This window comes from Thunnus thynnus, chromosome 7 (assembly GCF_963924715.1).
Source record: "Thunnus thynnus chromosome 7, fThuThy2.1, whole genome shotgun sequence".
Lineage (NCBI taxonomy): Eukaryota > Metazoa > Chordata > Actinopteri > Scombriformes > Scombridae > Thunnus > Thunnus thynnus.
In genome coordinates, this window is record NC_089523.1 from 5,646,584 (window position 1) to 5,661,485 (window position 14,902).

A 14,902-nucleotide genomic window follows, 5' to 3' on the forward strand; every position below is an offset into this window, starting at 1 on the left:
CTGATGGGCAACCACAGTACACACGCAGTTTCTTCAGAACTGTCTCCTAATCACAGAAGAACATCCTATGTGGAGACAAACTGTCTGAGGTGTCACATAAACAGGTTGAACCAGAGTTGACAGATTGTAGCCTGCCTATACTGGTTTTACCACATTGGGTGTTTTCACACATGTACACAGTTCTGTATAATACCCCACCCTCTCGGAAGATGACAACTTAGCCCAACATTATCCTTGTACACCAACTGATGCTGGTAAATAAAATTATTGGCAAGCTTGAGCATCACAACTCTCATGATAAGGCAGGCAGCCACCTGCATGAATGTAACCTCACAAGCATCACATTTGTTAGGCTCACGAGGATCTTTGTGTCATGTGAGCTTGAAAATGTGGTAAAGTCCACTTTGAAACCTAAAAGGCATGTGATTTGCATCACAACAGATAGTGTAAAGTGTGACTTTATTTTCATTATAACCATGAGTATGATTATCATGATTATTATTTGACTGGTATTAGCCACAATGGTAGCAGTATGCCTATTAGTAGGAGAAGAGGTACAGCAGCAAACCTATGACTTTGAAGAGTAGCAATAAAAAGCAGCAGTATTGCAGGTTGAAGGGGTATTATCATAGCTACACAGACTAATCACCACAGCAGAAAGTTCACGTCCGCATTATAATGGTTTACCAGCTGCACCTGAACGTCACATCAAGTCACCTGCCTGAAACTTAAGGTAGGTGTCTCCTCCTCTTTCGATGCCGCGCCCCTTTGCACACACACGGCATCTTCCAGGAAGAAAACCCGGAGTAAAAGGCGTCGGGCGGTGAATGAACGGCTCCTGTCAGCCTTAAAGAAGCTTTCCAGGGGTTTCCTGCCGCTCGTACACTGCTGTCTGGACGGAAGCACAGTCAAAATGCTGATTAAAGAATTGTGAGTATTATAACTTTCTGAAACTGCGTTGTTTTTTTATTGGACAGGAGAGAGAGAGTGTGTCACTGTCGACAAGAACACTTAACTAAACCATATCAAATGTATTTAAAATTAGTGACTATTACAACCGGGAAAAAGCTACACACGGTCAAATGTAGCTATTAAGTCAGTAAGCTACAGTGTTGTGTCTCCCTGAGTGTTTCAGCGCCGGCTGAACTTATGTGAGTGAGTTTGAACTCCAGGTTGGACCGATCAGAACTCCAGAGAAAGTTCAGACAATTTAAAGTGTAGTCGGTTCTTTGAAAAATACGGACATGATACAGTTTAAAGCAAATTAGGTCGTGTTGTGGTATGAGCCAGTCGACAAGTCAGTATTAGTGGACTGAGCTTTATCTTTGTATCTAAACTGACTGTTAAGGTCTTGCGGACACTGCTCGCCACCGCCTAGTCAACCTGCTGACATCAGACTGTCATTTAGGAGGAAGAGGTTCGGCCAAACAAGTTTGAAAGTAACATTTCCACTGACTTCAGTAATACTTTGAGGGATTGGTGTATGCCGAATTGAAGAATTCCTCTCAAATGTTCAGAAAACACATTGAATCACATTTCCTAAGTCATGCTCGTGAGTTTATAAGCAAAGCCGTGTCAAATTGACGAATGTTTGGATAGGGTTTCGGGATTTTGATCCTGGCAAATAAAAAATGTTAATATAGGCTAAGTCAGTAAGCCAAGACAAAAAGTTTTCTGTATATAGCCCTAAATCACAAATCACAAATTTACCTCAAAGGGCTTGAATGAATGAATGAGCCAGTCTTTTCTACATTCCTGTAACTCCTGAGCCAGGACGTTTTATGACTGTCATGTCATATGCACATCATTGCTGGACCAACATCCAGCGGCTGCCTGTCATCTGACCATAGTGCAAAGTACATTAAAAGGATCGACTATGTTATGTTATGTTATGCTTAGGAGGGTCAACTCGTGACTCAAAAATATTTTATAATTTTTCTGTTGAAACCTAATTTTCTGGGACTGTTATTTCACTGTAGAGTGTCTGTAATAAAGTGAGAATGGACCCCGGTGGCCTTGTTGTAGGAAACTATCCAACAGGAAAGAGTATCACTTGTGTTTAGTTTGTTCAACACATCACAGACTAAGGCTTTTGCTTCAACATAATCATTTACTGTTTAAAATACAATCAAAAATACTTAAAATAGGTAAATAGTTGGACATCATGGCTAAACCGTGCGGTGTCTCAGTTAGTATTTGAGAGCAGGTGAACATACAGTATCTTTTTCATTAAACCAGCCGTCAAGTTCATGCCTGGAGGGCTCCTCTTCCACTCTGATCTGTTCTAATGAAATATTCAGGACCTGCTAGACTGGCAACAGGTGGCGATTAATTGGCTATCATATCATGGCACGCGAGAAGGATACACAAAGAACACAGCGACACACACATATGCAGGGTTTCCAATAAAAGTTATTATTTGTTTGCTGGCTGTTGCGGTTTCAATTGTAGATTTATCATTTCCTCTTCTCTATGTTCCTGTGATCATTGTGTAGGTTTACACATCAGCAGAAGACTGTCTTGCTACTTCCCAGTGCTCATTATGTATGAACTATAAATCAGTTGAGATACATTCTCAAAGCAGAGGTCTTATTAAAGACATGGCTCATGATGATGTTATTGTGCTTTTATAGCTCCAATCCCCAGGAGAGGCGTTAGAAGTTTTATTAGGTCTCTGGTGAGCGTGTCTAAATTGCCTCTGGCAGTCACCTCTGTAGGTCAGTTAACCACAAATCACTGTTCTGCTAAAGAATGTGTTTCCCATCTCACATTTGTCTCAAAATCAGATTTCCTCACCTTTCAAATTAAGGTGTAGGTAGAAGCACTTCTCCAACATGAAGTAAAGTTTACTTGTTGAACTACACAGTAGAGCTCCAATGATTGGTTCATCAGGAAATTAATAGGCAAGTATTCTGATAATTGAACAATTGTTTTAGTCATTTTCTAAGCAAAAATGACAGTAATTCTCTGGTTCCAGCTTCTCCTATGTGAGGATTTTAATACTTTTCTGTTTTATATAATTGTAAACTCAATGTCTTTGGGTTTTGGACTGTTGGTCAGACAAAAATTTGAAGTCATTTTGGACTCCTCACTTATTGAGAAACTAATCTGCATATTTATCTAGAATGAAAAGGATTGTTAGTTGCAGCCTTACATCGTCTGTGAAACAGAATTGTATAATGTCTTGCGTGGCTCTGAAGGAGCTTTCCAAAGTAAAAAAAACAAACAAACCCTGATGATGTCATCATGGGAAATTAGCTCCAGTGTTTTTTGAGCTCGACCAAGATAAAGGACTAAAAGTCAGGATGTCTCCACCTCCACTGCTTTGACTATTGACTATTCTTTTTCACTCTGTCTCCTGTGAGTCATCCAGCTTTGCGGGGGTGCAGCACTCTTTAATATAACTAGGTAGCAAACACTGATTAGGTAGCGTATATCAACAGGAAACAAAAATAACTTAATGAAAACACTTCTCCCACTGATTCTGACCATTTAAGAACTTTTCTACTAGCACTTCTGAAGCATGTATTATTATGGTTGTTCATTTTATTGAGTCATCCAAGAGACAACCTGTCCTCTGTTTTGCACATGCCAAGCCACAATTATTGTACATAAAATAAAATGTGACTAATTAGTGAGATTATTTAAACAGAGCGGTGATGTCTGTAAGTTAGTCCTAAAGGCAAAATGTTTATGTTGACAGGGATGAATTATATATGACATCATCACTAATGTCATCATCCTGTAGCTCAACAGTACAGCTGTTCATGTTGTGTTTTGAGTTTCATCGCTGACTGGGAGAATCGCGCCCTAATACCTTCTTGTGCTTTTTGTCTCTCATAGCCGAATCGTCCTGCCCGTTTCAGTGGAGGAGGTAAGGACTCATTTATTTGCTTTTCTTTATCAAGAACAGTATGTTCTGATTGACATCATTGTGATGCACGTTCAGGCTTTATCTTACATTTTTATCTGCAGTCCCTTTTTATCTGTAGGCTGTTTGGTTCTTGTCTTTGACTGCGACAATCAACAATTAAAACCAAGAATATAATCACAGACAGTTTATTATAAACACAGTTACATCACATTTGGTGAACAATTAAAGGTTTCACAAAGGTCACATCAGGACTGTTTTCTAGCGTTTCAAACAACTTTTCTGCCTGTTTGGTGTATAAAAAGTTTCAAGTCACTTTTAGTACCATTTGATGAATCTTTATTATTTTTCAGGTGCTCTCTGTGTTGCAGTATCTTCTCGTTAGTTTTCCCAGCTGGAATGCTGCTCCAGGTTGATGGTCAACATATTTCAGTTATCATCCTGCATCTGATCTTAATGCCTGTACAGATGATGACATTACTGAACAGATGGGATTTTGCGCATAGTTCACTAAGTGGCTAGCACTCAGTACAGTATGTGCCCAGACATGCGTTGGTGTTAGTTAGCCACTCTCAGGACTGTCACTTTAGGCTGCTGTCAGATGCCCTTGCAGTTGAAACCCTTTATTGTAGCTTCATATCAGGTCCAGAATTTATTTAGCTGTGTTTAATCTGCCATACCACCGGCTGCTTCCATATCATGGAGAAAGCAGGTTCAGCTTCTTTACCTTTCCCCCTCTTAGGATTTGTGTGAGGAGAGCCATCAGTGTTTCTCTAACCAACCACTCTGCGCCTGTGTGTGAACCCTTTCGTCTCCTTACCTAACAGCCACTGACTCATTCTATGGTTTAATCCAAATATTCCATACAACACTACAACACTGCACTCTTTGTTTTTTCCGTTGCTTAACAGAAAGCCATATAATCACTGTTTCCTGTATGACTGGCTTTTCCTCTGATCCCTCGGATTCCTGCGTTAGTTGAGTAACAAGTGTGACAATTATAACAATTCGAGCTGGAGCAAATCGGACTGAAATTTGGTGGGCTCTGCTGTAGTCACAGTGTTTGGAAACTTAAAAAATGCATTCCATCTGGGTCAAAAGTAGTATAATAAGTGTTTACTCAGTATTGCATTTCTATTACTTTTAGTTTAAAAACTATGGAAATGTAGTTTTGCATAGAGACAAACATTTCCTTCTGTTAACTGATAAGTTGGTCAACAGAAAATGAATCAGCAAAAATTTAAATTATTAGTTAATCGCTTAAATCATATTTTTGTCTGTAGTATTTTAGGCAAAAATGACAAAAAAACACTGGTTATAGCCTCTCAAATGTTTAAAAATATCATCTTGGGCTCTTTGAACATTTTATAGACTAAATCGACCAAATTTCTGCCTTTTGGCTAAGATCAAATGTAGTATCTGTTCTTTTTAATTAGATTTTTAGTCATTGAGCCCATAATACCCTGAGATCTTCAGGGTTATTTTCTCAGACTTTAAAAAGCTCCCTCTTGAGCTACAGAAGACATTATACAGCTGTTTTCACAGGTTGAGTAGTACTCCACATGATGAATTAACTGAACTTGACATGTAAAATCAGTGGTGTGCTCCTTCAATAAAGAAAATAATCACCATATTGATAGATAATGAAAGTGGTTGTTAGTTGAAACCCTTTCAGACTATGTAATAATATCACACAATTTAAATACAAATAGGTATTCAGTTACTGTGCAGCTCTGTACGGAGAAGTTGGTGAATTTTTTCCCCTAAAATTACTGTTTGCATCAACTTTCAGTAACTTTTTAACTGAATATAACTGAATGACCTGAATTGATTTTTTTCAGAACCACCAACGCTGATGAAAAGCAACTTACAGATAACTTTTGTCACCAGGTTTGATGGCTTCAAACAAGTTTAGACATGAAAACAGGTAGACAACGATGGCGTCGCCTGGAGCCCTTAAAACCATTCTGACGGTTATTCACATGTGATCAAAATGTAGCTTGAGACTTTAACCCGGTGATTCTTGTTGTCATAAAACAATAAAACGTTAATTCGCAGCCCACACCTTGTTTCTGTCAAGGATTAGCATGATGTGAACCAGCAGATCTACTTTACTGACAAACTTGAAAAACTGAACACTTTGCCTCAACATATTGTTTTGTCCCGATATTTATTACAACCTCTATTCAGGTTCAGCCTGTTTGTTGTTTGCAGCTGAATGTCGAGTTCCTGTCCCTGAGCTGCTCATAAAGGCCTGTATTTCATCTGACAGGCCTCGACAATGACAAAACACACTGGTTCTACATGGCAAGTCACATTCCCAAGTTCCCACTCACAGTAGCATGGCGGAGCATCTACAGCTACCAAAATAGGTCACTAGCTTGTAACAGCACTCTGTCTCCGGGGAGAAGAGGGCTTGGCTTGATTCAAATGCAAGACTTCTGTCCTGCTAAACTATAAACAACAGCTGATATGTAACGCTGGTCTCACCAACTGTCACACGAATCCCCAAACATTTAATAATCCTACAGATCTGGCAAACATACAGGTATTCCCCCACCAGTAGAAGCCTCAGTGGACCAGAATGTAAAGCAACCAGCTGTTATAGAAACAGGGTTTCAAGCAGTGTACAGTTTTCTGTGTGTGTGTGTGTGTGTGTGTGTGTGTGTGTGTTAAGTATGGTTGTGTGGGTCTGGCAGAGCTGACGGCCCCAGTGACGTGAGTCACTCTTTCCAGTGTCACAACACTTCTGTCTGACTCAGGGAGGGTTTGAACTACAGGGGTTGTAGAGGGAAGAAGAGAGTGGAGAGGAAGTGCTGGCGGAAAAAGTTGAGAAAAGGCTTACTCTGCTGGTTTTCCCATGTTGAAGTCTGTGTCTGGGATACCAAAAGGGAAATGGTTAACTCACGGTCATTTATAAATGCTTAACTGAGGTCATGTTAGAAGGATTTTCAATGGGGGTCTATGAACTTGTCTTTCCGCTCTCTGGAGAGACTCTTGGATATAATAGAAAAAATATATAAAATACGTTAAAAAAAAAACAACTTACATAATAGTGTAGCAACACTATGGTATTGTTTTCCAGAATGCCTGTGCACCAAGGTGAAACATGCAACACAGAAATTGTTTGGGACGAAATCCTCTAAATCCTATTTTTTAAAGATTGAGCTGCCCAGTGTGCTACAGCCATTAGCCGCTACTTAGCCAGAATTGAATGTAGAAACTAGCAAAGTGTTTTTTACGAAACAGTCACCTTTAGCTTAGTTAAGTATGGCATTCATTCACTGTGATTAAAATAAATAAAATAACTTTAATCCATCTCTCAAATATGGAATAGAGAAAAAAAACCAGTTTCTATCCAAACATGCCACACATAAAGAAGAGTCTTCTGATATTCTTTCCAACCAGTAGATGTTCTTCACAGAAGACATTTTAACTTATCACTGGATAACTTAAAGCTGCATTAATAGATTGTTTTAGCCATTTGGGGGCAGCAGAACAAGATGTAAACAAACATTGACATTGCTATTTAATGTTGTTAGAGAATATTAGAAAACTTCCTATTTACACATCCAGCAGATACTGAGCAACATTAGCATTTATTTGGAGTTGTGTTTCTATTTACCTTATGAATATAAGTCCAATATTCACTCTCCTTTTTAGCTCTATTTTGGGCTCCACCAACTCTAGAGGAAACAAATCTGTCTCTTCAGCTGCTAAATTCTCCATTATGTTAACCAGCTAGTTGCTAACTTTGTCTGTCTCCATTTGTTACTGATCAGGTAGTGTACAGTTGGTTTATCATTTTTGCTAACCGAACCAAAACGGTAAACCTGCGGGCCAAAACAATAAGCTGAAAGACGTTAAAATGCTCTGTAGAGCTGAGGAGAACTGCAGACCGGGATGATAGTTGAGCAACCCCTTTCTCATCACACAGCCATTTGATTCTATGTTAATCTAAAAATATTGATCGGTGCAGCTTTAATTTCATGAATCTAACCTAATGTTATTAGCTCCACCTGTGTTTTTCCTGCTATGACAAGTCAAAATGTCTGCTGTTGAAAAGCTGTTGTGTATCTCTGTACACAACAATAACCATCCTCTCTTTTGTCCCTGCAGTACCAAGTGGGTCAGCTGTACGCAGTAGCAGAGGCCAGTAAGAGCGAGACGGGTGGAGGAGAAGGCGTGGAGGTGTTGGTCAATGAGCCCTATGAGAAGGATACAGAGAAGGGACAGTACACCCACAAGATCTACCACCTGCAGAGGTACGCAGCTCAGCACTGCACGCCTCACAATACATAGGACATAGTAGGAATACACAGAAATTATTTGATAAAATGATTATAAGTTATAATTAATGGCTTCGTTGATGATTAAGAAATAATTTACTATTGCTTAATATGAGTTATAATAGTAATTAAAAACAACTCAGGGGTTGTCAGGTTGTGAAAAAACTGGTGTTTATTCTCTTTCGGCATGACAGTTGTCTTCATTAACTCTTTAATTCAACAGGAAGATTACTGAAAATTACTAAAATCAAACAACATATCTAATCTAAATTAGGTATTCAATAGAAATCCAATACTCAGGGACAATATGATTTTCTTATATCATTTTTTTTCTCCGTATTTAATCCTGTTCAGGGTCCTGGAATTGGAAAATTTTCTACACTTTTTTTCATGCCCCACAAAAATGTCAGTAATTAATTTTCTGGAGAGTGGACAAGCCTTGGAAACAGTTTCAGATTTGCAGAGGTCCCAAAACTGTCCTTTAAAACCAAGGATCATTTTTATTTTAAAAAGATATTCATGCATAATGTAGTTTGGGGGAATCTAATTAAATGTTTTCAAGTTGACAGATTCAGACAGAGACACAGAAAAACAAAATAACCCAAATGTAAATATGTCAGCATTATCTATCTAATGTTGAAACAAAAAAAGGAACAAGGAAAACTATAAAAACAGTCCTCTGTTTTGCTATCGATCTATTCCTACTCTGTTTTATGTTTCTGTAAGTGTGAATCCATAAAGCGACAAGAATTGGTGTTTTGTGACTGTGCATACTCATGTAACCACATCATTGTCTGTCTCTCTGCAGTAAAGTGCCACGTGTTATCAGTGTATTGGCCCCAAAAGGTTCTCTCGAGGTTCACGAGAAGGCCTGGAATGCATATCCTTACTGTCGAACCAGTGAGTCCCACCGCATACGCGAAACACCACAATGCATAATTTAACGCTGCATACACGTGAGCAACCCATTGTCAGTCAGTGCCTTGTGGTTCTATTGTGCCAGCTGTTTAGTGACAATGCACAGTTACAGTGTATATTTTAGAATTTCACTAATGAAAAGCTTGATGCTTGAAATCTGTGTATGATCTAAAACCTTGTCTCTTCTTCTCTTTCTGATCCATCCTCCTCCCATCACTGTCCACCTTTCCTTCTGATGCAGTTCTTACAGTAAGTATTTTTTCATTTTAGGTTCCAAATAAAAGTAACAATAAAGTTTAACTTTCTGCAAATGTTTTGAGTTTAACTTTAACCATGAGACTATTTTTATCCGCTATAGTAATGGAAGTGAAACTGTTCAACTTAACACAGTGAAAGATGAGATGGTAACCATGTTAGATGAAAGGAGACACTGCAATGATGAGCTTCACTTCACACAGTAGCTGATCTGTGTGTGTGTGTGTGTGTGCACGATGGGCACACATACATGTGCTAATGCTCATGTGCAGACATTAATGCACAATGCCTCTTCACACTGTAATGCAATCACTTTGTGTGTGTGGACACGCGCAGCAGGTATGATTGCTGACTGACCCTATTGTGTATCTCTCCCATGTTTACAGAATGAATACATGAAAGACGACTTCATGATTAAGATCGAGACGTGGCACAAGCCCGATATGGGGGATCAGGACAATGTAAGTCATGTGATCTGGCTATAGTATTAACAGTACTAACATATATTACTCACCATCTCATTAACAGACAGATTGAACATCATTGAAGCACATCTTGATGTTATACTCACTGCCTAAATAGCTACATGTAGAAAGTGGTTGCCGTATTCTCTCACCTATAATGGCCTTACAGCATTAGTTAAGGGACCAATCTGTCTTCTCTGTGCTCATTGAAAATCAGATTTTTAAGGGGCAGACGTACAAGCATGATTTGTGACATCACTAATAGTTTGGAAGGCAACCCTGGTCGAGTATTCAACTTACACAAGTGTGTCAACTTGAAGCCTTCAGTGCACACTGAGAATGAACTTTACAGTGAAGTAGGAGACTTTTGTGTCCTACTGTACTTCTGAAATGAAAGATATTTGCATATTCATAGATAGATTTTTAGAATATTAAATGAGGCAGAAGGGGTACATTCAATTTCTATGATTTTAAAGGATTTTAATTATTTTTTTTGTGGAAAAACTATATCAGACACACATTATTGTTCCTAGCAGAGTATCGTTGTATGTCTAGAGGGGATCTTTAAGCAAAGACATTACAGGTATAGTTACATATATAATTGAAGTTGGTATGAAGAATAAACATTTTGTTAAATGAACGTTATTGAATGTACTGTTCTGTTGTACTGCTGTGTTTACAGAAATGATAGAACTAATGCAAATAAACCATTAATAGTATCATAAAACAGTTATAACTTAAATTAGTGGTTGTCTTAAGAGGTCTTAATTTTGAAGTCATATTCTGTGTCAAATGCTAATTTGTGCAATACTTAAGTTCATGACCATATACCTGCAAGATTAATGACATTCTGAACAACCTATGCTGTACTTTGTGCTTAGTACTAATTAGCGAATGTTAGCATGCTAAGATGGTGACCATGTTAGCATGCTGACGTTATTTTGGTCAACAGTCTTTTGGTGTGCTACCCCATGTTATTATCAAGTGTCTGACAAAAGGTCATTGTAGTTGAGAAATGACAGATATTTTTGGTGAACTTTTAGCAAGCCTTTTGCCTTACTAGAGCAAGCCCTCTGGAAGAAATTTGGGACAAAATTCACAATCCTTGTGTCTAAAATACATTCCAAAGTTCGTCTGAAGCTAATGTGATGAAATTCACTCTTTTTATTTGCTGGGACTTTTGTGCTAGTATGACTGTGCAGCAAGAATCTTAGAGACTGGATAACATCACTCCATTAATCACTAATATAGATATATATTAAAGCCCATTATCCTGCACTGGTCAAACCCTAAGTTTTGTTAAGTTGTATGTATAAACATGAAATCAGATATGTCTTACCTGCCTTTACTGAGGAACTGACCTAATGTGATGATCTGATTTAATTGCCTTGCTACAGGTACATGGACTAGACAAAAGTGCATGGGACAAAACTGAGATTGTTGACATTGACATTGCTGACAGAAGTTGCATAAGTGCAAAGGTAAGAGCAACAATTCTACATGATTGAAAAGGTTTTACAATCTGCTTGTAATTGCTCAGAGTCACAACCTTTCTTTGTTCTGTAGGACTACAAGCCAGAACAGGACCCAGCCATCTTTAAGTCAGAGAAGACGGGTAGAGGGCCTCTGGGACCTGACTGGAAGGTACTACACCTATTATATATAATTTCATATTTAGAGTTCAAGGGCCTGGAAACGCTGTGCTTTTAATGTTATCTGTGCATCCATGTGTTTGCAGAAAGAACTTGCCAACAACCCCAACTGCCCACACATGTGTGCCTATAAGCTAGTCACAGTCAAATTCAAGTGGAGGGGACTACAGAACAAGATGGAGGGCCTCATTCAAAAGGTATGAAATTGTTGTTGGTTGTCAAGGAGAAAATATGGGTTTTGATATATATTGCCATCTGGTGGCCAATGTATGAATTGCGCCCAATCTTGCTTTGAGTTAAGATACCACACCATACTACAGATGACTTTTATATTTTTCCCTGTAACTATTGTCTAATCTCTCCTCTCCCAATGTTTCACTGTTGTATCCTCACACACCCTTCGCTCTGTTCAGGTGGAGAAGCGTTTGTTCACCCACTTCCACAGACAGCTGTTCTGCTGGATCGATAAGTGGATCGATCTGTCGATGGATGACATACGACATATGGAGGAAGAGACAAAGAAGGAGCTGGATGAGGTGACTGAGCTCAGTATTTTACTGTACACTGCACCACTGTTACTGCAATGTAAAACATTCAATGAAATACAGAACATTTACTTTAACAAGTTCAACTCTGTAATTTCAGATTTCAAAGAGCTTAATGACCTCTTGAAATTAAAAATCCTCCTAGGAGGAGACAGGGCATATCTTGCCCAATATATATCGACATGCCACAACCTGAGGAACAGTGAATGGCCTAGACACACACAAACACACACACACACACACACAGGATATACTGTATATATAATATATATCAATCTTAATGTTGTGTTAATGTTATTTTGTTTAATTGATTCTTGAAAAAATATCTTAGTTAAACCTGTTTATTATATCACTTCCTATGTCATTTGTCTATGGCAGCATATAACTGCCACCATGACAAAAAAATCACCCAGTTTCTTGTGAAAAAAATGAAAACTTTCTCATTTTAAGATCATTTTATAATTATATAGTTTTCTCATTACTAAATACCAAATTATTCAGTTTTAACTAAGAACCCTAACCCTATTACATGATGTATTGGTATGTTGATTTAACAATATAATACACTGTAGTCTAGATCAGTCATATAACATGATTGATATAACATGTGACAGGATATTTTCATGCAGTATAGCTATGGGCAGATTTTGTGCTTTGTGTGCTTATGAGTGATTATTGTGTGTGGATTTGGTGTCAGATTAGATCAGTCATTGTCAACGACTTTACAGCTACAGCTCTGTATCGGTCTGTGCAGCGTTGGCTGCTGGACAGCAGATGTTATCTGACAAGAATGGACATCTATTATCCTTCTGCCACTCCTCTCTGACAGCGTGAGCACAAAGCTCAAGACCAGATGACTTGACATTAGGAAGGATGGTGCACTTTATTGTGCCTTCAGTTCACAGCATCTCTCTCTCTCTCGTCAGCACCAAAGCCCAAAATCCCACCCTCTGTCTTATCAACAGTGATCACAAACTGCACATCTCTGAAGCTATATAGGATTATATATATCTTTATAAAGTATTGACTGCTAATTACCACTTCTCCACCACCATCCTGGCCAGAGCAGAGACCAAACACTGTTACAATCCCACAAGTTTTACACATAGCTTTTAATCTGGACAAAAACATATGTATCATTAGTAAATGCTCTAAAAATTAAAAGTTAAATTAAAAAAGTATATGAGATGATTGTGCGTCTATATGTGCTAGATGTGATACACTGGCAACCTTTGTATGTCGTTACAATGAGAAATGTTTCAACAACATGCAATAACGGTATAACGGTATAATAATTTATATATAAAAACAAAATATTTTATAGCAAGAAAAAACATAAAAATGTATTGTCATTTTGTGAAAAGGGCCATGTTAAAACATGAATTGTCCTGTGATAACCAGACGCCAAGGAAATAAACAGTATTTTGTTATGGTGGCAGCAATACGCTGCTGTAGTCTCAACAGTTTTTCACATCATTGTTTTGCCCCCAACAGCAGTACTTGTGCTGAGTAAAAGAATTAGGCATTTTTGTACACTTCTTAATAATGTGTCTCTTTCCATGTCATAGATGAGGAAGAATGAAGAAGTTAAAGGCATGGGAGTTGAAGACAACTGACCGGCTAACCCAGTGAGTATTAAACTGTTATTTTGGTGAGATTAACATTCATAGTTTGACCAAGATGAATCAGTCATATTTATAAAACTTGTTCTATTTTCCTCTTCAGATCACTCTCTGATACAGAAGGACTCCTTGGAAACTGGACCTAGAACAACTTGAACGGCATAAACAAGAATACAACAGTTACACCCCAATGAAATATGCTCTTAATAAGAGCTTATAATTGTAAAGCAATTTTGTGCATTTATGCACTACAATTAAATACGTAAACAACAGCAGCAAGAAACAAGTTTACAAGACTGGGAATTAGTTTTGAAGATGAAGCATTCTTGCTTATGCCTGTTGGGTCTTCTTCAATTTAAAACTGAAGGGAAAAGCAACATTTCTGTATTTTCCAGTTGTCAGTGATTTATTGTGTTTACTTACTTACCAGCACAAGTCAAATTATCCACCAGTCTTCTGTCTGCAGAAACTCCAGAGTTACCAGAATCTTAAAATGTCTTTTTATAATTAAAATAAAGTAGGCTACAGTACTTTTGAGAAAATTCAGTTGGTTTCCTCTCTCAAAGAGCTCTTCTTTTCAATATTGGAAATCCTCCACCCACCTGTGCATAAGATTTCCTGATGTAATTTGATTCATCATGACATGGTGGCTGGAGGCATTACAATGAAAATACGGCTTATGGTTGATTTCCTTTATGATTTTCAGAGTAGTGTGGTAATCCCGGTCTGACTGCACCTGCTGTCAGCCAGGTGGTCGGTTTAACTTTAGACAATGATGCCAGCCGCTGTTTTGTTGTTTTTTTTTTCTAAAAATTATAGCTTTGGGTTGAGGTTTTGAGTGTTGGTGATGATAATATCTTATGTAAGAAGAACCTGACCTCTGAACAGATTTCAAAATGATTGACACACAAAGCAGCTCTGTCTTGATAACTGTTCAAAAGTCACTGTACGTCTTGTTCTGTGTTGAATGAAATAACCTGGATTTTAATGTAACTAGTCTTGTAATTGTGTATATTAAAGACAATTTATTTGTTCCTTGCTTCCTTGTACATTTGTACATTGTACCTCTGTTGGAAAAATATGTGTATGTTTGCAAGCACATATCCCTTTCACCTATAGTTCTCTTGATTACACTACAGATTGAAAAAGACCACAGTCAAGAGAATGATTGTGAGGTTCAGCTACAAATTCTCAAATCACTTAAACTGGTCTTTTTCTAGTAATGGTGTCACTGGCCTCACAAGTGAGTTCATATGGTTCCAGCTAATGTGAAGTAAAGACAGAAA

General features: G+C 38.0%; 1 protein-coding gene and 1 non-coding gene across 2 annotated transcripts; both read left to right on the forward strand.

Moving 5' to 3' along the window:
- The first annotated feature begins 676 nt into the window (after window positions 1-676).
- LOC137185677 (phosphatidylinositol transfer protein alpha isoform-like) lies at window positions 677-14,650 on the forward strand. The gene is made up of 12 exons (XM_067593967.1): window positions 677-930; window positions 3,844-3,874; window positions 7,991-8,136; window positions 8,969-9,060; window positions 9,320-9,327; window positions 9,720-9,794; window positions 11,195-11,278; window positions 11,364-11,441; window positions 11,536-11,646; window positions 11,863-11,985; window positions 13,563-13,622; window positions 13,720-14,650. The coding sequence occupies exons 1-11, from the start codon at window positions 914-916 to the stop codon at window positions 13,608-13,610; spliced, it is 813 nt and encodes a 270-aa protein (XP_067450068.1). The 5' UTR covers window positions 677-913; the 3' UTR covers window positions 13,611-13,622; window positions 13,720-14,650.
- Window positions 5,252-5,433, forward strand: LOC137186927 (U2 spliceosomal RNA). The gene has a single exon (XR_010929140.1). It is a non-coding gene; the product is annotated as a U2 spliceosomal RNA (small nuclear RNA).
- Window positions 14,651-14,902: the final 252 nt, after the last annotated feature.